At 45.7% G+C, this 24,469-nt stretch overlaps 1 protein-coding gene and 1 long non-coding RNA gene across 3 annotated transcripts in view; one reads left to right on the top strand and one right to left on the bottom strand.

Moving 5' to 3' along the window:
* The first annotated feature begins 389 nt into the window (after positions 1-389).
* Positions 390-24,226, top strand: NRROS (negative regulator of reactive oxygen species). Of its 2 annotated transcripts, none has more exons than XM_043874871.1 (3): positions 390-537; positions 18,966-19,086; positions 21,994-24,226. In XM_043874871.1, exons 2-3 carry the CDS (start codon positions 18,979-18,981, stop codon positions 23,962-23,964), a joined length of 2,079 nt encoding a protein of 692 aa, XP_043730806.1. In that variant the 5' UTR covers positions 390-537; positions 18,966-18,978; the 3' UTR covers positions 23,965-24,226. The 2 variants fall into 2 exon arrangements, with proteins under 2 accessions (XP_043730806.1, XP_043730807.1); XM_043874872.1 differs by having other exon boundaries at positions 472-622.
* Positions 13,336-24,469, bottom strand: part of LOC122675783 — a 29,191-nt gene continuing 18,057 nt past the window's right edge. The window contains exon 3 of the long non-coding RNA XR_006335342.1: positions 13,336-13,378. This is a non-coding gene — a long non-coding RNA (uncharacterized LOC122675783). The remainder of the gene's footprint in view (positions 13,379-24,469) is intronic.

The following is a 24,469-nucleotide window of genomic DNA, read 5'->3' as shown; positions in this document are numbered from 1 at the left end:
TTCTCTCCCACTTGGGAAACATGTATCCTACCCATTCCCAAAATCTGCCCTAGCTTGACCCTTGTATATAACCTTGAAGAAGAGTTTCTGGGTCAGTAGAGCTTGTAGGCAGGGGCCCCCAGCTCCCACCCCCTCAAAATCTCAAAGGTAAGAAAGCCCTAGGAGCCTCGGTTAGCACAATTGGGAGACCACACAAATACCTTACCTTCTCGACTAATCCAGCAGGTAGTCCGAGGGCCACAGCCTCCCGCCCTCCTGCCCGCCCTCGCGCTTTCCCATCCCCCTCGGCACCCTCCCCCCGCCTCCCCTGCGGCGGCAGTTCCCTCTAAAATGCCTGCTCTCTGCGAGTGCTGAGTTGCTGAGCGGCTCGTTCTCCATGTGACTTCAGTTTCCGTCAGTTCCTTCCGCAAGTGCTAAAATAATCTGATGCCCCAGAGAGAGGAGGCAGCTCAGCCCCGCGTTCGGCTGCTGTCGAGGAGGAGGCCGGAGTCCCGGGAGAGGATGCGCCCCGCGGAGCCGCCTGGGCCTGCGGGAGCCGTGAGTATTTCCTGCGGAGCGGTCTCCCCACCGGGCGGGCGGCCGCCGCCCCTCCGGAGGCGGGAGGCTCGGACCAGGTTGGGAGGTAGGAGGTCAAGCGTCCGTGGCCCGCAGTGGGGGGCTGACAGGGAAGTTGTGGCTTGCTGCATCCAAGCTCCACCAATTCTGTTTGGGGGCTGCGGCTCTGGGTGGAGGTGGAAATACCTTCTTTGGGAGAATACCTTCTTAGGGGTGGCATGGTGTGGTGGAAACAGCAAGGGCTTCGGAGTCAGACCCCATGGCTCTATGGGGAGAATTCCTGAGCCTCAGTGTCTTCATCTGCCAAATGGGGACAATAATGCTCTCTCCTGGGGCTGGGTGACTGGATGTAATGAGCCTAGGCTGTGAACACTGAGCCTGCCTTTCCTGTCCCACAACGTGGACTGAGAACCACGATTTCATAGATGAAGACCGGGAGAACAACAACGTACTTAAGGATATCTTCCACGTGCAGGCTAGTTGGAGTTCAAGGTGTTGGGTGGGGATGGAGCTGTGAAGACAGGCAAAACCCTTTCCCCACCCGAGTGTGTGTGTCCATGGGAGATTCCCACAGCCCAGAGACTCAACTCCAGGCCTCTCTGACCCCGGTGTCCAGTGCTCTTCTGTAGCCCTCTGGTCGTCTCCAGGTGGCCTGGATTCTGGAAGGGTCAGCATATATCCCCCAGCCCTTAGGAACTGACAGAAGCAGGGAGCCACTGAGTGGGCTGCAGGCTGCCCTGAGAATGGCTGCCAGTTCACTGCACCCCTGAGGGGAGGTGACCATGTGCCCAGGGTGGCTGGGATTGCAGAAGGCTGAGGTAGGGTCCCAGGGATGGAACCCCTGGATAGGGCTGGTTTAGGGTGGTGTAATTCCCGAGGGGATTGGAGGGGGGGGGGGGGTGGGGGTGGTGAAGGGACTCCAGTGGAGGTTTCTTCCATGCTGGGTAAAACCTATTAGCAATCTGAATGGCAGAATCATCCAGTTCATAGAGTTGGCCTTGAACTGGGGCCTTCTGTGCCCCCTTCACCTACTGGCTGTACCGACTCTTTCTGTGGTTGTTGATGGTTTACTGGGTTGTATAGCCCTGAGGCTTAATTTTCCTCACATACCACATAGGTTTGTACATGTATGTCTGAGAGTTCCTAGAGGGGATTATAGAATTATGACGTGGGGGACCTCAACTCTTGTGTTTAGGTTTAACAAAACCCAAAACCTCTTTCACAAAGAAGGTGATCTTATCTAATGAGTGCACTCATGGGAAGTTCTTGAAAACCCATGTGAACCCGATCCCATAGCATCCTTAAACCCATCATCCAAAAGAGGAAGGCTCCTGGTAATTGTCTTGGGGCCTGTGTTAGGAATATGTTGACCTGTCTGTCTCTAGTCTTTGTGATTCTTTCAAAAAAGTGATGCCAGTACTGATTGTAATCTGTGTTCTGGCTGTACTGTGCATCCACATCACCAAGTGTGAGCTAGACTTTGGATGGAACACTAGGTGTACCTCACATTGTGCTCAGATCCACACTGTAACCATATACATTAGGGGAGGGTGGGTTTTCACCCAAGATTAAAAAACATTATCTTTCTTGGAACATGCTTATATGCTCAGGGATGCTCACTGATGTATCTGCACATTAGTGACAAATATTTTTCCTTGTTACACTCATTCTCCCTCCCGCATTCTTCTTCTTCTCAACCTCGTCATCAAATAAGTGTAATAAATGTCATATGTTTAATATGTGGGAGATTCTAGACTAGGTTAGGTGATGATCTCTGAAAGCTCGGAGAAGTGAGAAGAGGGTAAAAGGACACTGATTTTATCACGGCTCATGAGTAACCGTCAACTTGACTTTAGGGGTTGTTTAGTTGCAATTGACAAAAACCCAACTGAGCTTGGTTTCAGCCAAAAAAAAGAAGATTTATTGTTTCCAATAATGAAAAAGTCTATGGGGAATAGCTTCAGGCATGGCTGGATCTGGGTGCTCAAACAGTGCCAGGAATCCATCTATCTCCATTCTTCAGCTTTGCTTTCCTCTGTGTAGGCTTCATTATTAGGCAGATTCTAGAGTTGTTGGCAAAGATGGCTGCCTGAAGCTTTAAGCTTAATTCCTATCAGTTTGGCATCTGAAGTAGGAAGATAAAGCCTCTTTTCTAGTAGTACTAGCACAAATCTTTGATACTCTTGGGCTTGGCATCTGTGTTGTACCTTTTATAAACCAATCACTGTGGTTAAGGAATTAGGCAGCTCTGATGGACCCAGCTTTGTTCATAGTCCTCACTTTGGAGCCTTGAGTTGAGGCCAGACGCAAAAGAACACAGATTTTTAAGAAAGGGAGGGGTTGGTTGCACAACAATGTAAATGTACCTAACACTAAAAATTTCTGCACTTAAAAATGGTTCAGGTGGTAAATTTTATTTTAGTGTATTTTACCACAAATAAAACATTTTTAAAAATAAAAGCAAGAAAGAAAACAAGAGGTGATTTCCTCAAAGGGGAATTGAAGAGCTGTTACCAGAAGGAGAAATGAATGTGGGTAGACAAAACCAACTGGTTTCCAGAGTGAATGGAGTCAGGGGCTGAGACCAAACCACACGTGTCTTCTCATTTTAATGCATGAGTGATTTTAGACTGAGCAAAGGGCGTAAAGGAGGAAGTGGAACCTTGGAGTGCGTCTCACCAGCAAGGTGGGCATGAAGACCAGTACTGGTGCCAGTGATGGCTAAACATGGCCACAAAGCCCTCTAAAGACCCAGGGACTCCCCACCTCCAGCCTTAACCCACAAGGTCACCATGGTCAGATGCTGTGCTCTGTACCCCAAGATCTTTCTGTTGTCCCTTCCAAGAAAGAAAAGGATAGGGAGGGGATTTTTCTTCACAAGGTAACCCTTGGGGCTCTGTTTTCCCACCCTGGCTCTCTCAAGCAGGACCTGGGTGTCTGAGACAGCCCAGCACCCACAATGCCCTGCAGGGGATCACCTTGGGTGCATATAACACTCTCCCATAACCTCATGTTGTTATCTTTTAGCCTGGCTGGACACTGGCTCCTCTTGGTTGTCCCTATTTCACTCTTTGTTTGGCCCGGCCATGATCCCTCAGGTCTCTTCTGCCTTTCCTGTGTCTCCCCTCAGTGGTCCCACCAAATGCCAAGGCTGAGCTCCCTCCCTCAGCCTGCAGGGTCAGGGAAAGTGAGTCTCTCCATGCCTGGCCCTGGGCCACCTCCTTCACCTTCCGACATGTTGATGGTCTCCCCGTCACTGCTCAGCCTGACACCCTGAGTCTTCCTCATGGGGCTCTCTCTATGACCTTTCTTTTTCTAGGTTCTTGCGCCCTTCCTTGGGTCCCTGCTGCTGCTGCTAAGTCACTTCAGTTGTGTTCGACTCTGTGATCCCATAGACAGCAGCCCACCAAGTTCCTCTGTCCCTGGGATTCTCCAGGCAAGAATACTGGAGTGGGTTGCCATTTCCTTCTCCATCCTTGGGTCCCTAAACTGACCAAATTTTTGCTAATATTAGTGTCTTCTTATTTCCTTCTAAATCCTCAGTTTCTTCTAGATTTTCTATGGCTCTTTTTTGCAGAACCTCCAGAGGCTCTCATCTTTGTCATAGGTACACACCATGGCATTGACAAGGCACCTCATCCGCAGAGAAGACCTTGACTACACGAACACTCAAGAGTACTATTCAGAATATCAAACACCATAGGTTCAGGCACTAACCAAGTAGAATGGATATTGTCCTTAGAGGCAGGATCCTGGGACTTCCCCAACCCCAGGTCAGATGTTATCTCCTTGGTTGCTGGATCATGGGGGAAAGGGGGCTGGGATTTCCAAGAGGGCAGCCAGGAAGCTAGGGCGGGGGCTCATGGGATATCTATTTACCAATAAATACTTATCTGTACAACCCAGCTGAACATTCCCACAATATATATCCTTCCCAAACAGGTGCACATCCAGCACCTCCTATCTGGGCCAGAACTCAGCTCTGATTTGGTTTTGTTTTTTGGCTGTGCCAAGCAGCTTGTAGGATCTTAGTTGCCCTACCAGGGATGGAACCTGTGTCCCCTACTTTGGGAGCTCAGAGTCTTAACCACTGGGCTGCCAGGGAAGTACTCACCTCTAGTTTTGGCTTCACTGTCTACAAGCTATGAGACTTAAGCAATTCACTTTGGCCTTTTTGAATCTTGAGAGTGAAAGTCATTCAGTTGTGTCTGACTCTTTGCGACCCCCATGGACTATACAGTCTATGGAATTCTCCAGGCCAGAATACTATGCTGGGTAGCTGTTCCCTTTTCCAGGGGATCTTCCCAACCCAGGGATCAAACCCAGGTCTCCTGCATTGTAGGTGGATTCTTCACCAGCTGAGCCACCAGGGAAGCCCTTTTGAACCTTAGATTTCTTATTTGTAAGATGGAAATAATAAACAATGACTCTACTATAGATACTTGTGCATTAATGTTCACAACAGCATTATTCACAATTGCCAAAAGGAAGAAACAACCCAAATGTCCATTGATGGATTAATGGGGGGAACAAAATGCAGTCTATGTATTATTCAGTCACAAAAAGGAATGAATTTCTGATGTAGGCTATAACATGAAGGGACCTTGAAACTATTATCCTAAATGAAATAATTCAGGCAGAAAAGGACAAACATTAATAATATATGATTCTACTTATATAAGGTACCTGGAATAGGCAAATGTATAGAGAAAAAATAGTGGTTACCATGGGCTGAGGAGAGGGAAGAAGGGGGAGCTATTGTTTGATGGGACAGAATTTCACTTTGGGATGATGTCCATGGGATTCTCCAAGCAGAAATACTGGAGTGGGTTGTCATTTCCTCCTCCAGGGCAAAAGCAAGTATAGTAAAATGTTAGTATTAGAATATAGGTGGTGGGTATACCAGTGATCACTGTTAAAGTTTTTTCAAGTTTGCTCCATGTTAAGATTTTTCATAATGAAAATTTGGAGAAATTACTATTAATATTTAATAACTGCCCACATTCCTTTTCATAAATATAAAAACCAAATAATTTAAAACTTCCATAGGAGTTATAACTATAATATAGTATCATATTATTGGATTATATAATATAGTATTAATTATCAGATCATTATGCATCTGAACTGTTAGGATATAATGAGGAGGTGACACCTATATTGGTCCCTGAAGAATGAATAGGAGTTCAGCAGTTGGAGAAGACCTGAAAAAGGGCCTTTCCCACAGAGGAAACAGTGTGTAAGTTAGTCAAGGATATTCCAGGATGGCTGGGGCTTGTGGCATTGACACTGAGTTTTGCTGGACTCACAGACTAAGTTTGAATTGCAGCTCTGACATTCTGTAGCTGTCCCAAACCTATGAGAGCCTCAGTTTACCAAGTCTAAAGTGAGGAAGAGAACATTTACTTGCTAGGATTTTCTGAAGATTATTTTATGTAGAGTACTCATTCTAAGGCGAGCACTCCATAAGCATTAGTTATTACAGCTAATAGCCTGGAAGGCGCTCTGGGAGCTTGAATACTATCCCATTGAGCTGGTCAGTTATCAGGAATCCATATCATTTTATTCCTGAGGTGTGCTCTTTCTCAGGGGAACTAAGGTCAGTGGTTGAGTGGGAGTGATATATTTCCACTTTGAGCAGTAAGCCTCAGTTATCACCTGTAACCCCTTCCGTGCATAATCTCCCACAGACTCTGAGTGATGTCTCCCCTGAATGTCCCAAGGCCCATACCCTGCAGCTCACAGGGAATTTGCAGCCCCTCTATGTTATTTAACACCAGCTCCCTGTTTGTATAGAGGAACTCTGCCTTCCCTTTAACCTGACACTACCTTGTTAGTGAAGTCCACAACATTTCCTTATTGACAAAGCCTTGTCACACACACACACTCTCTCATTCAGTCTTGACAAAACCCTGTGAGGTCAGCAAGGCAGCTATTATTGTCAACCAGAGCCACCACAAGAGTGAGGTGATCAGAGAGAACAAACCTGTGATACTGAACGGAAGTGACAAGTTTGAAATAAATACATTATTGGTTAGATGCCTATCAGAGAGTGAGTGTGGGTCTCTCTACACAAAGGTGATACCACCAGCTCCCCAGGAGGAGCAGATTTGCATTTTTTGAGACCTGTGGCCAGATGCAGCCTGTGGCTATGGGACGGGATGGAGCACGCTGACTTCCGTTGGTTCCAAAGGCTGACCCTGACCACACAGGGAAGCTGGTTGACTCATTTGTAGACCTGAGGAGATGGAAGTCCGCACTCTCCACACCCTGGCTGCCTGGGATTGCCATAGGAAGAGCCCAAAGGAAGAAGAGCCTCTGTGGCCTCCAACCTCCCTCTAGGTGGAGGGAGCCCTTCCCAGACAGAGATTCTTCTCACAGGAGCCTCTGTGGAAGCTGGCTGACCAGGGATGCTAGCCTCCAAGTAGGAAAAAGAGATCTGAATTTTCAACCAGTGCTTGGAAACCACTGCTCTGTGTTCCCTGAGGTACCTTGTCCGTATCATTTCATCTTTCTGGTCTGTGTGTTCTCACCTCCTGCAGACTGGTGGGTAGTCTCTTCAGAAAGCTACAGTTCTCCTCAAAAGTGTGGTCAGTGACTAAACTCAAATGATGCAACTCCTCACTTATTTGTCCAGGCTCAGAGTGGGATCCAGGTCCCAGAAGCAAGTGCAAAGGGCCCCAATAGTACAATCAGCTGCTCACAAAACAGGGAGCTGCCCCCTGGTTGTGTTTAAGCCCAGGCAGGTGGACAGCCTCCTGGGAATGAGGATACTTAAGGATGACAAAAACTATTTTTTCAACTTTGTTATAAAAGTTGTCTTAATACAGTAATAACCTTGCAGCACAGCCATTCCCATTTTACTGGAAGAATATTGAGGCCAAGAAATTGATGTACCCAAGATGAGAGCCAGGCTTTGAACCTGTTCCATCTGTCCCCTAATGGTAACCATAAGTTTCTGTTAACAAATTCATTATTAAGAGAGGAAGCCAGAGAAACAAATCATGAGGTCTGAATTCACACATCTCAATTCTGAAGGCTCTTTTGCTCCAATCCTCAATTTGCATGTTCTTTTTAATGAGTCAATATTCTTTGCAAAATATGGGAATGAGTTAATTTGATCAAAGATACAACTGGGCCTTTACTTTTATAACTATTCTGCATTTTCTTTTACATGTAGTTCCAAGATCAAAATTTAAAAATCTTTGGATGTAAAGGTCCACATTTTGGATATTTCTCCAAAGAAGACATAGAAATGGTCAGTAAACACTTATTCCCCATCCTGATCCCCCCTCCCATCTCCCTCTCCACCCGATTCCTCTGGGTCTTCCCAGTGCACCAGGCCGGAGCACTTGTCTCATGCATCCCACCTGGGCTGGTGATCTGTTTCACCATAGATAGTATACATGCTGTTCTTTTGAAACATCCCACCCTCACCTTCTCCCACAGAGTTCAAAACACATGACAAATGCTCAACATTATTCGTCATCAGGGAAATGCAAATCACGGCAACAAAGAGATATACTTCACATGCTAGGATGTCTATAATAAAAATGACAGAAATGACCAGTGTTAGTGAGAATGAGGAGAAATTGGAACATTAGTAATGTTGCAGACATCATGCTCTTTACTTCTAAATAATTCATTATATATTTTCTAAGAACAAGGATAGACTTACATAACCAGAGGACAGTGATCAAAATTTGGTAAATTGACATTGTTGTGTAGTCGCTTAGTTGTGTCCAGCTCTTGTGCAACCGCAGGTAGACCATGGGATTTCCTAGGCAAAAATACTCAAATGGGTTGCCATTTCCTTTCTCCAGGGGATCTTCCTGACCCAGAGATCGAACCCACGTTTCCTTCATTGGCGGGTGGATTCTTTACCGCTGAGCCACAGGGGAAGCCCAGTAAATTAACATTGATATAATTCTATTATTTCAAATGTTGTCTGTATTCAAATTTTACCAAGTACCCCAGTAAGGCCCATATAGTATTTTGATTATTTGGTTAAGGAGGCATTTGCCAATTTTTCCACTATAAAGCTGTTACTTTTGCATTAACAAGTAATGAAATAAGAAGATACTTTAAGACTATAATTAATATCTTGTTTCCCAACAAAATTTCACTGTTTAGTTTTACCATCCCTTGTGATTCTTGCCTGTAGGATGCATTTTGAAAAATACATTCTTGCATTCAGACTTCAGTCACTTGACTGTGCTTTTTTGAAACATTACATTCAGTTTTGTTTAAGCTTACTAAAGAGCACAAGTCCTGTTTTAGTTAGGTTCTTTTCATTGCCATGATGCAATATGTGGGCCAGCCTATGCAGATGGTGATGATGGTGAAGTACTACCGTGGAACACCAAGGAGCTTGGAAATGAACCCAGCAATTTCCAAGAAACACCAGGAACCAGAGAGGCAGCCTTGAGCCATTCTCTCCACCCTGTCTCTCAGCCTGTGCAGTTCATCCTCTTGTTTTTCTTCCCAGTGTCTTCTCTGATCTCTGCTCTCCGTTCACTGTCTCGTTCTTTTCTGTCCTGGTCTTTCTGTGCCTGGTCATCTAGCTTCTACTGCTTCCTCATGGCAAATCCCTCAAGATTCAATTCCACCTTCTCTCTCTGTGCCTCTTGGCTCCAATTTCACTGCCAATTACCTAACTGTCTCCCTTGTCTCTCTGCACTGACATCACTCATGGGTGCTGGCCACATGTAAGGGTTGACCTCCCTGGGTCAGGGACTTCCTGTCAGCTTGGTGGAGGTACAGATAGTGGTGAGCTCACAAGCTTCTTCTGAGGACTGCCCCTCCAGAGGGACTGTGGTTGCGGTGGACAGAGCTATTTACCTGGACACTGGAAGTTACAGTAGTACGTCAACCATGTCTCTTGAACCACAGTCAGACCACGTGATCTAAAACCGCTCTACCCCTTTCAGGTATGAGAGGTGCTGTCTGGAAGCTCTGATTGAAATGTCAAAGTATTAGAATTTTCAGGATATTTTAAAGGTTTATGTGTAACACATTTTAAGCTTAACAAATGTTTCCTGAGTACCTTTCTGAGAACTTTTGAAAAATGTACATTCCTGGAAATTTGGGGACAAAAGACTACCATGATCGCACTCCCTTTAGGAACTCCCACCTATATTTCATTTTTCTCTTTAAAAAAAAAGCTTGAAACATATGAAATTTACAGGAAAGTTAAAGTACAGTGCTAAATTTGCTGCTGCTGCTGCTGCTGAGTCGCTTCAGTCGTGTCCAACTCTTCGCGACCCCATGGACTGCAGCCTACCAGGCTCCTCCGTCCATGGGATTTTCCAGGCAAGAGTACTGGAGTGGGTTGCCGTTGCCTTCTCCGCTAAATTTGCTAGTTGGTAGTAATTTGCTTTAATTCTCTCTCTCTGTTGAGCCATTTGAAGGAAGATTATATAAATTACAGACATTGTGAAATTTCACCCCCAAGTATTACAGCAAATATTCTTTTCTAAGAATAAGACATTTTTGTACATAACCATGGCATCATTATCGTACCTAAGAAAGTTAGCAATAATCTGGTAATATCATCTGTACATAATACTATCTAAAAAGACATCATTTAGTACACACATAAAGTTCCCCAATTGTCTCAAATTTTTCTTTTAGAGATTTTTTTTAAAATCCGAAATCCACTCAAGTTACATGCATTAGATGTGACTGTATTGTTTCTTAGTCAATTGTAATCAGACCTCTTCCCTCCCCTGTCTTTCTTTGTTTTTTAAAACTGACTTTTTTTTAAAGAGTCAAAGCCAGTTGTCTTGTGAGACATCTTACAGTCTGTATCTTTCTAATTGTTTCATTTTGACTGGGCTTAGGGCAAACAATTTTTGGCAAGGGTACTACTGAGGTGGGACTTTGTTTCCGAAGGCAGGACACCTGGAGACTCAGGATGCAGGTGGTCTCATCAGGGGAGATGAGACTAATATGACCATGAGGCTAAATATGACCATCTGGAGACAGTTGAGTTTTTTTTTGTTTTTTTTTGTTTTTTTTTTTTTGCTGAGACTCAGAGACTAGAGCTGCTTGCCTGAGGCATTCAAATACTTCTTGGTAGTAGGAATTATTTGAAGTGGTCACAGACTGGGGTTTCTGTTCTTCATTATCTATTCTCTGTGGTCTGTGACCAGCTGCCCTTCCCTTTCTCCCAGGATCCCAAGTGGGATTTGCTCTTTTATTTTTAAACAAAGGCGGACTCCCTTGCTGTGGAGTCCTCTCCCTAGCACCTGTGCCTTTTGTGTTCTGGGATGTCACTGTCATACGTTTACACCCCACACTTGTGCCAACTCTGCTTCTAGAGAGTCTGCCCCTCGTCCCCCACCCCCAACCAGTCTATAAATATTTGCTTCTAACACCAAGTACCTCTGAGAGTTCTCCACTTTCACCTACAAACCTCTTTCTTTAAAGCCTTTTTTAGCTTATCTGATTATTTTGCAGAGAAAATTCTCAATTACATGCTAATGTATGGGTAACACTCTTAGCACTTGCTAATAGTGCCCTTAGCAAGGAGGTTGCAGTCCCAGCTCTGGTGGCAGCTGCTAATAGTAGTAGCAGCAGCTGGAGAGGGTGGGAAGGTGAGGGAGTGAGGAGGTGATGTTCAGGGTGCCTCTGAATACTAGAAATCCAGCATCCTTTGTGAAATGAAACAGAAAACACCAACAAAGTAAACCCAAAGCCCGGGTCAGAATTACTCCGTGTGTGTGTGTGTGTGTGTGTGTGTGTGTTACTTACTCAGTCCTGTCTGATTCTTTGTGACCTTATGGACTGTAGCCCACCAGGATACTCTGTCCATGGGATTCTCCAGGCAAGAATATTGGAGTGGGTAGCCATTCCCTTCTCCAGGGGATCTTTGCAGCCCAGGGACTGAACCTGCATCTTCTGCATTGGCAGGCGGATTCTTTGCTGCTTGAGCCACTAGGGAAGCCCAGAGTTATTCCTCAGTATTCCCAAACTTTGAGTATGAGGAGCCCTTTATATGCACAAAAACACCTATAGATCAGCCCTTACCCGGTGGCTGTGTTTTACTATCTGCTGATTAAGACATTACATAGGAACAGAAAGCTAGCTGGAATCAAAAACCCTTAAGAGACCTTGTATTTTATTACTACAGGAAAACCTACATCCGTCTGAAGAAAAAATAGTGTACATTTGTGTTTGTCAGCTGTTTAGTCGCTAAGTTATGTCTGACTCTTTGCAACCCTATGGGCTGTAGTCCACCAGGTTCCTTTGTCCTTGGGATTTTCCAGCATGAATGCTGGAGTGGATTGCCATTTCCTTCTCTAGTGTTTGTCAGAGGACCTGACAAAAACAGGGACACTGCTGCCATCCTGTATTTTGATTCTTTTGATGATAGAGATGGAAATTTCAGGGCTTCAAGAAGCAGAGACCAGTCAAAAGGTTTCACTTATCTTTTCTTCCCTGTCCATTGCAAAAGAAAGTGTTATTACCCAGGTCTCCTGGACAGGAACCACTCCTTGGCCTGTATGTGACAGTCTTCTTCCATCCAAGCAATCCTAAGCCCAGTACTGATGTAGTCATGACGATGGATAAGGAAGCACTGCCCCAGCTTACAGCCCAGCCACTGCTGGCAGGATCAACCCAGCCACTCCTTCCAAAAGGAGTAAATGTTCCCATCCCTTCCCCTCATTCCACCCAGCCCATGGGGTCATCCAGTCAGTCTCCTTTCACCTCACTTGGCTCAATGAAGCAGAAGCTTCTCCCTATTGTTTTGTAGAAACAGAAAAAACAAACAAGCATAATTTCTAAAGCAGGAGTTTTTGCAGCTGATACACATTCTTCCTCCCCATTGTTAGTGTCCTCCTGTTTCAGAATACAGTGTTGGTGCATGTTGTTTTATGAAATAAATTTATTTTCACCACTTGCTTATGATGACCAGATCTGGAAAGAGAAAAACCAGACAAAAAACCAGTTGTCTTTCTGTCTTAAAAAAGGAACATTCTTTATAGACAAGGGATGAATGTGGCGTTGAATCACAGGTATTTATGATATCTGATTAGAAAACATAGTATCAAGATGAATGGTTATATAAGGGATGCCACTAAGCATTTGAGGTCCTAATATTTCAAGGACTTCTTAAAGAGGAACCAGGAAGGACATTTTGTGATGACACAAACAGAATAGATAGAAGATAGAGAAAAAATATAAATGCAACACTAGGAGGGCCTCACACATGAGGCAGGATTTATAATCTTAATATCTCCAAGTCAGACATGTTACAGACGGTATAGAATCTTGTCTCCTGCCCACATCTAGGTCAAGGGCATCTTGTCCCTTCAAAACTTTTCACTAATAAGAAATTTACAGTCTTTGACTTTAGTTATATCCATGATAACTATGACAGGATAAAAGATAATAGATTAGAGAAATCGTTAGCTGAATAAATGAATATAGGACTTATTTGTTGTTGTTCAGTCGCTCAGTCATGTCTGACTCTTTGTGACCCCATAGACTGCAGCTCACCAGGCTTCCCTGTCCTTCATCATCTCCCAGAGCTTGGTCAAACTCATGTCCATTGAGTCAGTGATGCCATCCAACCATTTCATCCTCTGTTGTCCCCTTCCTCTGCCTTCAGTCTTTCCCAGCATCAGAGTTGTTTCCAATGAATCAGCTGTTTCCAATGTATCAGGTGACCAAAGTATTGGAGCTTCAGCATCAGTCCTTCCAATGACTATTCACGGTTGATTTCTTTTAGGATTGATTGGTTTAATCTCCTTGCAGTCCAAGGGACTCTCAAGAGTCTTCTCCAACACCACAGTTCAAAAGCATCAATTCTTTGGCACTCAGCTTTCTTTATGGTCCAACTCTTACATCCATACATGACTACTGGAAAAACCATAGCTTTATTTAGATAGAGCTTTGTTGGCAAAGTAATGTCTCTGCTTTTTAATATGCTGTCTAGGTTGGTCATAGCTTTTCTTCCAAGGAGCAAGAGTCTTTTAATTTCATGGCTGTAGTCACCATCTACAGTGATTTTGGAACCCAAGAAAATAAAGTCTGTCACCGTTTCCATTGTTTTGCTATTTGCCATGAAGTGATGGGACCGGATGCCATGATCTTTGTTTTTTGAATGTTGAGTTTAAGCCAGCTTTTTCACTGTCTTTCACCTTCATCAAGCAGCTCTTTAGTTCCTCTTCGCTTTCTGCCGTAAAGGTGGTGTCATCTGAATATCTGTTATTGTTATTTCTCTCGACAATCTTCCATGTGTGTTTAGTTGCTCAGTCATGTCCAATCTGTGACCCCATGGACTGCAGCCCGCCAGGCTCCTCTGTCCATAAGGATTCTCCAGGCAAGAATACTGGAATGGGTTGCTATGCCCTCCTCCGGGGGGGTCTTCCCAACCCAGGGATCGAACCCACACTGCAGGCAGATTCTTTACTGACTGAGCCAACACTATATTAAAAAAAATGGGATTTAGCATTTTCTGTTTCCACACTTGGAAAAAACTCTTCAACTTCATTATCTGGTTTAAGAAGAACAGGTGCAAGTAGATTCAGTTAATGCCATCTGCTTCTCATGTCAGGATCTCAGGTCTTATATTGGATACTTTCCCAGTGGTCACTCAGACCAGGAGGAAACATGGTACTTATCAGGCTCCACTTGGAACATGGGTTGATTTGCAGTTCTTTTGTATTACTCTATGGTTCCCACTGTAGTTCAAGCCCATGAAATAGGCACCCTTGATCCAAGTCCCTTTAATATAATGAAGGGAGGTTCCAGGTTACCTCGTTTAAATTATTAATGTCATATGTCATGTGTACCCTCCATCATAATTGTTCTTCGTTCACTTCTTTTTTCTCCACCAAAAATGTATCTAAGATGAGTAACATTTGATTTGAAAATGGATGTATTTTTCAGAAGTTATCAGACAGATAGGAATAAAGTGGGACGGTTATTTTTTTAAAAGCATGCTTATGCATAGATGCTCTCATCCAGTTGGAGATGTTGTTGAGTGGTCCTCACTTAAGTGTGGATGGAGGGAGGCAGTCCTGTGCACACAGAGGAAGGTTCATGGGATTTTCCAATGAAGATTTGGCATTCCAATTGTTTATCTTGTATTCTTCACTGTGCCTTGGGCTTTCCAGGTGGCTCAGTGGTAAAGAATCCGGAATGCAGTTTTGATCCGTGAGTAGGGACGATCCCTGGCAGTAGGAAATGGCAACTGCTCCAGTATTCTTGCCTGGGAAATCCCATAGACAGAGGAGTCTGACTGCAGCTCATGGGGTCGCAAGGAGTCGGACACAATTGAGCACACACAATTCACTGTGCCATGGCTCTTTGGAAGGCTTCTGCAGCTACATGCTCCAGGAAGAGTGTTTTTCAACCTAAATGATTATTATTTTGAAAGCCTTTTATTGCTTTTCAGAGTCATTGCATACCTTTTTGTTTAGTTTTGTTCCAAGCCCATCCTCACTTACATCACTGTATTAGTCAGGCTCCAACCAGGAAACAGAAACACACAGATTATTTAAAAACAGAAGAAATTTAATGCTGGAAATTGGGTACACATGATGGAAGAGGCTGAGATGCCAACCAGAGAACAGACAGTAATCCAGAGATTAGCAACCTCAGGAAGCTGCCACCTTCCCTAGGTAGGGGAGGATACAGGAAGGAAATTACCAGAACCTGGAAGTCATCAGAAAAAGCTTAAGAACTTCTCAGTCCCAGGCAGAGAGGGCGGGAGAGAAATACCATGGATTTTCTCTTCGTTCTACCTTCCAACTAACCTCCCAGTAACCAGGCAGGCTGGAGAGCAGCTGACATCCAGAGCCCTCAGAAGTCAGCCCCCAGCGAACCAGAGCTGAGTCGGGGAGGGTAAACCGTGGCTTCGAGGACAGATAGCTCTCATCTGTTACTGGGATTAGCCTTTTTTGTTTCTGTTCAAATAAATTTGTTCTGGAATTTATTAATGCAGAATTTGTAATCCAACCTTCGCACATAACTTTTACACTTTTAGTTGATGTAATGATTTATTCATTCTTCCAACCAAATTATTCATTCTTTCCCCTTTTTCTGTAGCTGTTAAATTACCTTGGAGATTACACATAGGAGTAATAGCTACTCAACCAGCCCATAGGTGTTAAGAACTCATAAATAATAATTGTGTTATTAAGTATCTTCATAGTTGAAGTACTTTCATATATACTATTTGATTCTCATAAAAATTATGAGTAGTTATTATTCTCTCTGTGTTATAGAAGGATTAGCTGAGTTTTGGAGACTTCATATGAATGGCTCAGGGACAAATAACAAATACTGGAACCAGAATTCAAACCCTGGCCTATCTGGTTCCAAATCCTATAATCTTCCTGTGCTGCCTCATGAAAGATAGAGTGCCCAGAGGGTACAGCAAGAGGCTTTCTGGGCTGGTTGGCTGAGTTTAGGAGAAGATATGCTTTAAATTTGCAAAAATTTTCTTGTTGATCCAGAAATTAAAGTTACAGTCTGGGCATAACTGACACCAGGCCTATTTGGCATTCCTATCTGCAGAGTTATACTCCTGTACTCTCGCCCTGAACACATCTGAACTCGATATCAGTATACAGGGTTGACAGTTCTAGAAGGTCACAGCAGCATGTACCATCCCAAGCCTGACAAAGAGGGTGAGGGATGAAGGAAGGAAGTCCATGGTTCCCACCTCCCTCTCCTCAGTAAAATAGAGGATACAGTGAAATTTGAGTGTCAGTGACTTTTTTTTTTTTCAGTATAAGTATGTCCCAAATATTGCATGAGACATATTTACGCTAAGAAGTGGTTTGGGGAATTCCCTGGCAGTCCAGTGGTTAGGATTTAGCACTTCTCACTGTCGAGGCGTGGGTTCAATTCCTGGGTCAAGGAACTAAGATCCCACAAGCCATGCAGCACAGCCAAGAAAAAGAAAGAAAGAAAAGAAAAGAAACATTAAAGCTGGCAAATTTTTTTAAAAGCTTTTTGTTGCGTGTCTGACATTCAAATGGCATCTTGTAATTTGCTAAGTTTGGCAACCTTCTCTCAAGGTAGGCAGTGATCCCACCTTGTGTGCATGTGTGTGTGAGTATTGGAAGTTTACTGAGGAGAGCAGCCATATGGCTTTGTTTCTGCCATCTGTGCCCTGCATATGCCATGAGGTAATAATTCCCGCACAAGTGCAGAAGCGGAAGGTGAGCCTGGGAAGGGGATTCCCAGTGTCTGGCAAATATGGATAAATTCTGAATTGGAGGTTCCCTCTGTGGTAAGGGGAGCTGGCCTGACCCGAAGTGAAGGTTAAAGCTGACTTACCTGGTTTCACTTAGCTTTTCTATACGTCTGTTTTCACTGGTGAGTCTTCAAATCTGACCAGAACGTTAAAATTAGCCATAGAGATGTGTAAACTTATTCGAAGAAAGGGAAAGAGGAAGGGGCCCAAGATGGCTAGATGTGTCAGGCAGAAAGGTCTGTGGGTTCCATGGAATAGGGGAGGAGGTTCATGGTAGCACTGGAACTGCTGGTCCAGGAGACTCAAGAACAGATCCTGTGGTCCTTCCTGGGTAGATGTCAAGGAAAGGATGGGGCAGGCGAAATGCTGGGTCCAGGGAATTACCTCTGATTGTGAGGAATGCAGAGCTGGGAGGGGATGCCACCCGACTGTAAACTCTCCCAAAAAGAGGACAGTCAACTCAACAGCACCTCCTGGGTAAGAAATTACCCTGGTTACTCATCCTGGAACTCAGGGAGGGGTGTCTGCAGGCTACTTCCAGCCTGGCAACTAAGTTGATCTTGAATAACCTTTTACTGTCTTTGGCCTTTTCATCTTTGGCCCTGTAAAAATGCAGTGGTGGAGGGTATATTACATTTCCATTAAGGTTTCTCGTTGTGCCTAAATTCTATTCAGTTCAGTTCAGTTCAGTCGCTCAGTCGTGTCCGACTCTTTGTGACCCCATGAACCAAAGCACGCCAGGCCTCCCTGTCCATCACCAACTCCTGGAGTTTACTCAAACTCATGCCCATTGAGTCGGTGATGCCATCCAACCATCTCATCCTCTGTCGTCCCCTTCTCCTCCTGCCTTCAGTCTTTCCTAACATGAGGGTCTTTTCAAATGAGTTAGCTCTTCACATCAGGTGGCCAAACTATTGGAGTTTCAGCTTCAATATCAGTCCTTCCAATGAACACCCAGGACTGATTTCCTTTAGGATAGACTGGTTAGATCTCCTTGCAGTCCAAGGGACTCTCAAGAGTCTTCTCCAACACCACAGTTCAAAAGCATCAATTCTTCAGCGCTCAGCTTTCCTTATAGTCCAACTCTCACATCCATACATGACCACTGGAAAAACCATAGCCTTGACTAGACGGACCTTTGTTGGCAAAGTAATGTCTCTGCTTTTTAATATGCTGTCTAGGTTGGTCATAACTTTCCTTCCAAGGAATAAGCGTCTTTTAATTACATGGCTACAATCACCATCTGCAGTGATTTTGGAGCCCCCCAAAATAAAATCAGCCACTCTTTCCACTGTTTCCCCACCTATTTGCCATGAACTGATGGGACTGGATGCCATGATTTTAGTTTTCTGAATGTTGAGCTTTAAGCCAACTTTTTCACTCTCCTCTTTCACTTTCATCAAGAGGCTCTTTAGTTCTTCTTCACTTTCTGCCATAAGGGTTGTGTCATCTGCATATCTAAATTCTATTGGTATGTATATAATTTTATGCCTCCTCATGACTTCTGTTGTGTGCTCACTGGCTGGGTAAGAGAGCCAGTAACCACACTTCATCATAGTCCTTGTTATATTTGAAGATTGCTTTTTTCATTTTTCCCTCAGGCTTTTCCCTTATGCAGGGAAAATACCAAAATCCTGTTTTTAAAGGTCTGTATTCAAATGAGTTAATCAATGAGATCTACTCTTTCTAAAAGCCTCATGTCAACACAACAATTAGTAACTCTATGAGACCAGAGGCTACAGTTAATGTTTCAATCCCAGTTCACTATTCTTTCATTCATTTATTCAGCAAATATTTATTGAGTTCAGGCGATGCATCAGGCAGATTTGAGCTTTGAGAGGAAAATTTCAACAGAACTACAAGATATGGCAAACTCTAGGTGACCTGAGGCATGGTTCCTCAAAACATTTGCTTCTCTCTTCTGTTTCTGGACTCTTGGGAGTTTCAGGTTCAGCCACCTGCCCGCCAAATGGTAGAGGCAAAATGAAAATGAATTCTTGTTGAGAGTTGCAGTGAAAGGTTAAATGTGCTGGCTAACTTGAGGTATTTGAATAATCTGTGGGTTTCCACCTCCCCATAGCTGTGGGCCTCCAAGAGCGGACACAGTGGGAACTGGCTTTTTCTACAAGGAGGGCACAGCAGCCCTCTGGGATGTCCTTCTCTTACCAGCTCCTTCCTTGCCCTCTGTCCACAGTGCTGTACTTGAGATGGAGTTACTGCCCCTCTGGCTCTGCCTGGGTTTTCACTTCTTGACAGTGGAATGGAGGCACCGAAGTGGAATGGTCACAGCAGCTTCGCAAGGGGGCTGCGAGTTGGTGAGTTTTCCTGGGTACTCCGAGTTGTCTGTTGCTCCTGTCCTGCCAAGGTTGGGTCCAGTTTGAAAGCTGATGGATTGTCAATCAAGGATGGGAGGGGATGAATGAGTCTGAATCACTCTGTACCTTCTTACCACGATGCCATGTGCAAATTTCTCTTTAATAAAAGGTAAAGATGATCCTGGGAAAGGCCCTGCCCCACCTTTCTGATACCTACTGAGGACAGGTGATCTCAGAGACAGACCAAGGACAGCCACCTGAAACTTTAAAAACACCTTGTTAAGAATCTGGATGATGGAGCTTCACCAATGGTATCAGTCTCTGGGTGGGGCATATTAAATTTGGAGAAGCCTTACCTCAGAGCCTGTGTGTGGGCCAGTAGCAAATTCTTAACCAGCTGTGCTGAAGAGCATGCTGCCCCTGCTGCCTTGCACAGCGACATCCCCCCACGCTCAGGCTTAAGACAGTCTGGGGAGAGATACCTGAGCTTCTGTGGTTTACCCTTTCCTGGGCTTTCAGCCTGTATATGGAAACAGACTTGAATCCTAACAACTGAGCACTCTCTAGAAAGTTCCTCCTTTGCCTATAACTCAGTGGTGTCAAAAGTCTGCTTGAGAAACATACAGTTAATGAATATACCTTGAGCCATGGGCCTGGTAGGCTGCAGTCTATGGGGTTGCAAAGAGTCGGACATGACTATGCAACTAACACACACACACACACACACACACGTTATGTGCTAGGCACTGGGAAGACAAATTGGATCCCGGGATTAATGTGTGCCTGCATGCTAAGTTGCTTTAGTCGTGTCCAACTCTTTGCAACACCATGGACCATGGTTCTCCAGGCTCCTCTGTCCGTGGGATTCTCTAGGCAAGAATACTGGAGTGGGTTACTGTGCCCTCCTTCAGGGGATCTTCCCAACCCAGGGATGGAACCTGCATCTCTTATGTTTCCTGCATTGGCAGGCAAATTCTTTTACTGCTAGCGCCACCTAGGAAAATGTGTTCTTCAAGCTGATGAATCTTAAAAACCCAGCTGGTCATGGTTCTTAACCACTTTTAGTAACCTCTAACCACTACGCTGAAAGAGACTTCAGTAGAGGGTAGGGGTAATGAGCCAGACCAGGTTTAAACCCTGGGCTTCCCAGGTGGCTCCCGGATAAAAGAACAATGCAGGAGATGTAAGAGATGCAGGTTCGATCCCTGAGTTTGGAGGATCCCCTGGAGGAGAGCATGGCAACCCACTCCAGTATTCTTGCCTGAAGAATACCACAGACCCAGAAAGCGGGCAGTCTACGGTCCATAGGGTTGCAAAGAGTCAGACACGACTGAAGCGGCTTAGCACGCACGCACGCAGAGGGTAGGGGTTATGAGTCAGAACAGGTTTAAACCCTAGCCCCACCACTTACTAACTGCTGACATTGAGCCAATCTGTGCTTCAGTTTCCTCATCTGTAAGACATGTAGGTAATAATAGTATCAACCAGTAATACCATAACACTGGACTTCAGTGATGACTAAATGAGCTACTGTATGTAAAGCACTCAGAACTGTGCCTCATGTGTGCTAAGCGCTGTGTGTTTTATCTGCTGCTGTTGTTGTTGTTAGTCTCTGCTATACAGACTTCCATTATTCTCTTAACAGAGGCAATGAAAGTTCAACATCACAATAGCGAATTCAGGAGTTACCAGGCATAGGAGGAGGGAATAAAGCAGGAGACTCCCTCCCTGACCCCCTGCAGCCTGGTAGGGACTTGGTTACCAGTGAGATCAAAGAATGGATTTCCTATGCTCTTTTGAATTTAAGGTTGAGGGTTTGAAAGTGCAGGCACCCTCCAAAGCCCCTCTTTGCATTAACTATGTGACATTATCGCAAAGTTGACATAGGAAGCTTTCTTGGGCTCTGATGGCCACGTGGTCTTTTTGCAACACGTCAGTGGGGCTGCAGGAATTGCAGAGATGGGTCCCCCACAACTGCAGTAACTCTGGTGAAACAGGGTCTCAGAAGTTGAGGAAGGCCCCTAATCACAATATTCTTTAGTCCCCGCAGGGGGAAAAACCAACACTTACTCAAATAAAGAAATACATCTTTTTTTTGCATGGGGAGACTCAATTTTGTAAAGATGTCAGTTTCCTCCCAGATTACTCTGTAATTATAATGCAATCCCAGTCAAAACTCTGGAGACTTTTTGGGTGTGAGATATAGAAGGAACTAGACAAATTCATCCTAATGTTCATTTGGAAATTACAAATAACTCAAATGCTCAACAACCGGAGGTTAATTAATTAGAGCATGCTAATAATCGGCCTAGCTAACATTTATTAAGCATTTATGTGGCAGGTTCTGTGCCTAATATCACTACAGTCCTCTGAAGTAGGTACTGTGATTTAATCGCTAAGTAGTGTCCTATTCTTGTGACCCCATGGACTGTAGGCCACCAGGCTCCTCTGTCCATGGGATTTTCCAGACAAGAATACTGGAGTGGGCTGCCGTCTCCATCTCCAGGGGATCTTCCTGACCCAGGGATCAAACCCTGGTCTCCTGCATTGCAGGCAGATTCTTTACCAACCGAGCTAAATAACTTTATCTCCATTTTCCCAAAGACATACCAGATTTAAGCGAAATTACTTGCTCAAGGTCACATAGGGAACAAAGGGCAAAGGAGGGATTCAAACTCAGGTAGAGACCTGATCCTCGGTCCCTTTCTGTAGTTAAAACCAAACTGTAAGAGCAAATGTCAGCACTCTGCACTTGAGGACAGGAGCTCCAATCTTCTCAAACACTCTGTGTTCTGAGTGAGGCCTGGAGTGTTAAGTGAGCAGTTCGATGAGTGAACTCTATTTCTGTACATACACCCCCACCTCAGAGGCCCCCTGCCCTTCTGACCAGTGTGTTTCTGGACCTAGCTTGATGGAGTGGCTGACTGTCGAGGGCGGAACCTTGCTTCAGTGCCCAGCGATCTCCCACCCTCGTCCCGGATGCTCCTCCTGGATGCCAACCCTCTCAAGACCCTGGGGAACAACTCACTGCAGCGTTACCCTTTCCTGGAGAGCCTCAGTCTGCACGACTGCTACCTGGAGCGCATTGGCCACGTCGCCTTTCAGGAGCAGGCCCACCTGCGCAGCCTGTCGCTGCCTGACAACTCCCTCTCTGAGAACTACAAGGAGACGGCGGCCGCCCTCCACAGCCTGCGCGCTCTGCGCATGCTGGACTTATCAGGGAACTCCCTGACGGAAGACATGGCGGCTCTGATGCTCCAGAACCTGTCTTCACTGGAGTCCGTGTCCCTGGCGAGGAACATCATCATGAGGCTTGATGAGTCCATCTTTGAGGGCCTGGGCCACCTCAGGGAGCTGGACTTGCAGAGGAACTACATCTTTGAGATTGAGGGTGGTGCTTTTGATGGCCTGACAGAGCTGAGACACCTCAACCTGGCCTATAACAACCTCCCATGCCTTGTGGATTTCGGCCTCACCCAGCTGCGGTCCCTCAATGTCAGCTACAACCTCCTGGAGTGGTTCCTAGCTTCTGGGGGAGAGGCCGCCTTTGAGCTGGAGACCCTGGACCTCTCTCACAATCAGCTGCTGTTCTTCCCCCTCCTGCCCCAGTGCAGCAAGCTGCACACGCTGCTTCTGCGGGACAACAGCATGGGCTTCTACAAGGACCTGTACAACACCTCCTCGCCGCAGGAGATGGTGGCCCAGTTCCTTCTGGTGGATGGCAACGTGACCAACATCACCACCGTCAACCTCTGGGAGGAGTTCGCGTCCAGCGACCTCTCCGGTCTCCGCTTCCTGGATATGAGCCAGAACCAGTTCCAGTACCTGCCAGAAGGCTTCCTGAAGAAAATGCCTTCCCTCTCCCACTTAAACCTCAAGCAGAACTGCCTGATGAAGCTCCACATCCGGGAGCATGAGCCGCCAGGGGCACTCGTGGAGTTGGACTTGAGTCAGAACCAGCTGTCCGAGCTGCACTTGGCTCCGGGGCTCCCTGGCTGCCTGAGAAGCCTCCGGTCCTTCAACCTGAGCTCCAACCAGCTCCTGGGTGTCCCCACTGGCCTTTTTGCCAATGCCAGGAGCCTCGCTACAGTTGACATGAGCCATAACCAGATCTCACTTTGTCCCTCGCCCGCGGGCTTGGACCCCAGGGGCACCCCTGGCTGCGTGGATTTCAGAAACGTGGCATCTTTGCAGAGCCTGTCCCTGGAGGGCTGTGGGCTGGGGGCACTACAAGACTGCTCGTTTCAGGGCACCGCTCTCACCCACTTAGACCTGTCTGGAAACTGGGGGGTCCTGAATGGAAGCATTGCCCCTCTCTGGGATGTTGCCCCCACGTTACAGGTCCTGTCTCTCAGGAACGTGGGCCTCACTTCCAGCTTCACAGAGTTGGACTTCTCTGCATTTGAGAATCTGAGGAGCTTGGACTTGTCAGGAAATGCCTTGACCAGTTTCCCTAGGTTCGGGGGCAGCCTGGCCTTGCAGACCCTGGATCTCCGCAGGAACTGGCTCACGGCCCTTCCTCAGAGGGCGGTGTCTGAGCAGCTCGCAGGAAGCCTGCGGACTGTCTACCTCAGTCAGAATCCGTATGACTGCTGTGGGGTGGAGGACTGGGGGGCCCTGCAGCGCCTGCACATTGTCGCCGACTTGGCCATGGTCACTTGCAACCTCTCCTCCAAGGTCATTCGCCTGACGGAGCTGCCTGCGGGCATTCCTCAGGTCTGTAAGTGGGAGCGGGTCGACATGGGCCTGCTGTACCTCGTGCTTATCCTTCCCAGCTGCCTCACCCTGCTGGTGGCCTGCACCATCACCTTCCTCACGTTCAGGAAGCCTCTGCTTCAGGTCATCAAGAGCCGCTGCCACTGGTCCTCCATATACTGACCCCGACTACGTTCTAACAAGCCCGCGTTAGAACTTTGGTCTGTGCATGTAAGGACACCTTCTCTGCTGAGTTTCAAGATCTGATGCAGAAGACAAATCTGATGAACTGAGGTTTAAATTAAAGTCTAAAATGTTTCCATCCGTTAGTTGTCCCAGGTTCTTCCTCCTTCACTGTGGTATATTCTCAACTATCTTGGTGAAATATTTATTAAGTGACGGTCTGTGAAAATAAAAAAATGTGTCTTATAAATATTTTTAAAATGAAATTCAACTTGTGTTTTTTTCTTTCCTTAATTTTTTTTTTTTTTGGTAGTTTCACACAGGTTATGTTTGTGTCCTTCCTTTGGTGACATCCCTGGAGCTGGTGAGAAAGGGAAGGGATTCCGTGCTTCCCTGCAGCAAAAATACCTCCAAGAGCTCAAATCTTGTTCTGTGGATGGAAAGAGTCAGTGTTCTGAGGGTTCCGCAAGGATGAGTCTTTCAGAGCCAAGCTGGGGACTCAGAT

The sequence above is a fragment of the Cervus elaphus genome, chromosome 19 (genome assembly GCF_910594005.1).
Source record: "Cervus elaphus chromosome 19, mCerEla1.1, whole genome shotgun sequence".
NCBI classification, from domain to species: domain Eukaryota; kingdom Metazoa; phylum Chordata; class Mammalia; order Artiodactyla; family Cervidae; genus Cervus; species Cervus elaphus.
The sequence above is the reverse complement of the archived record's forward strand: the minus strand, read 5'-3'. Positions and strand labels throughout refer to the sequence as shown.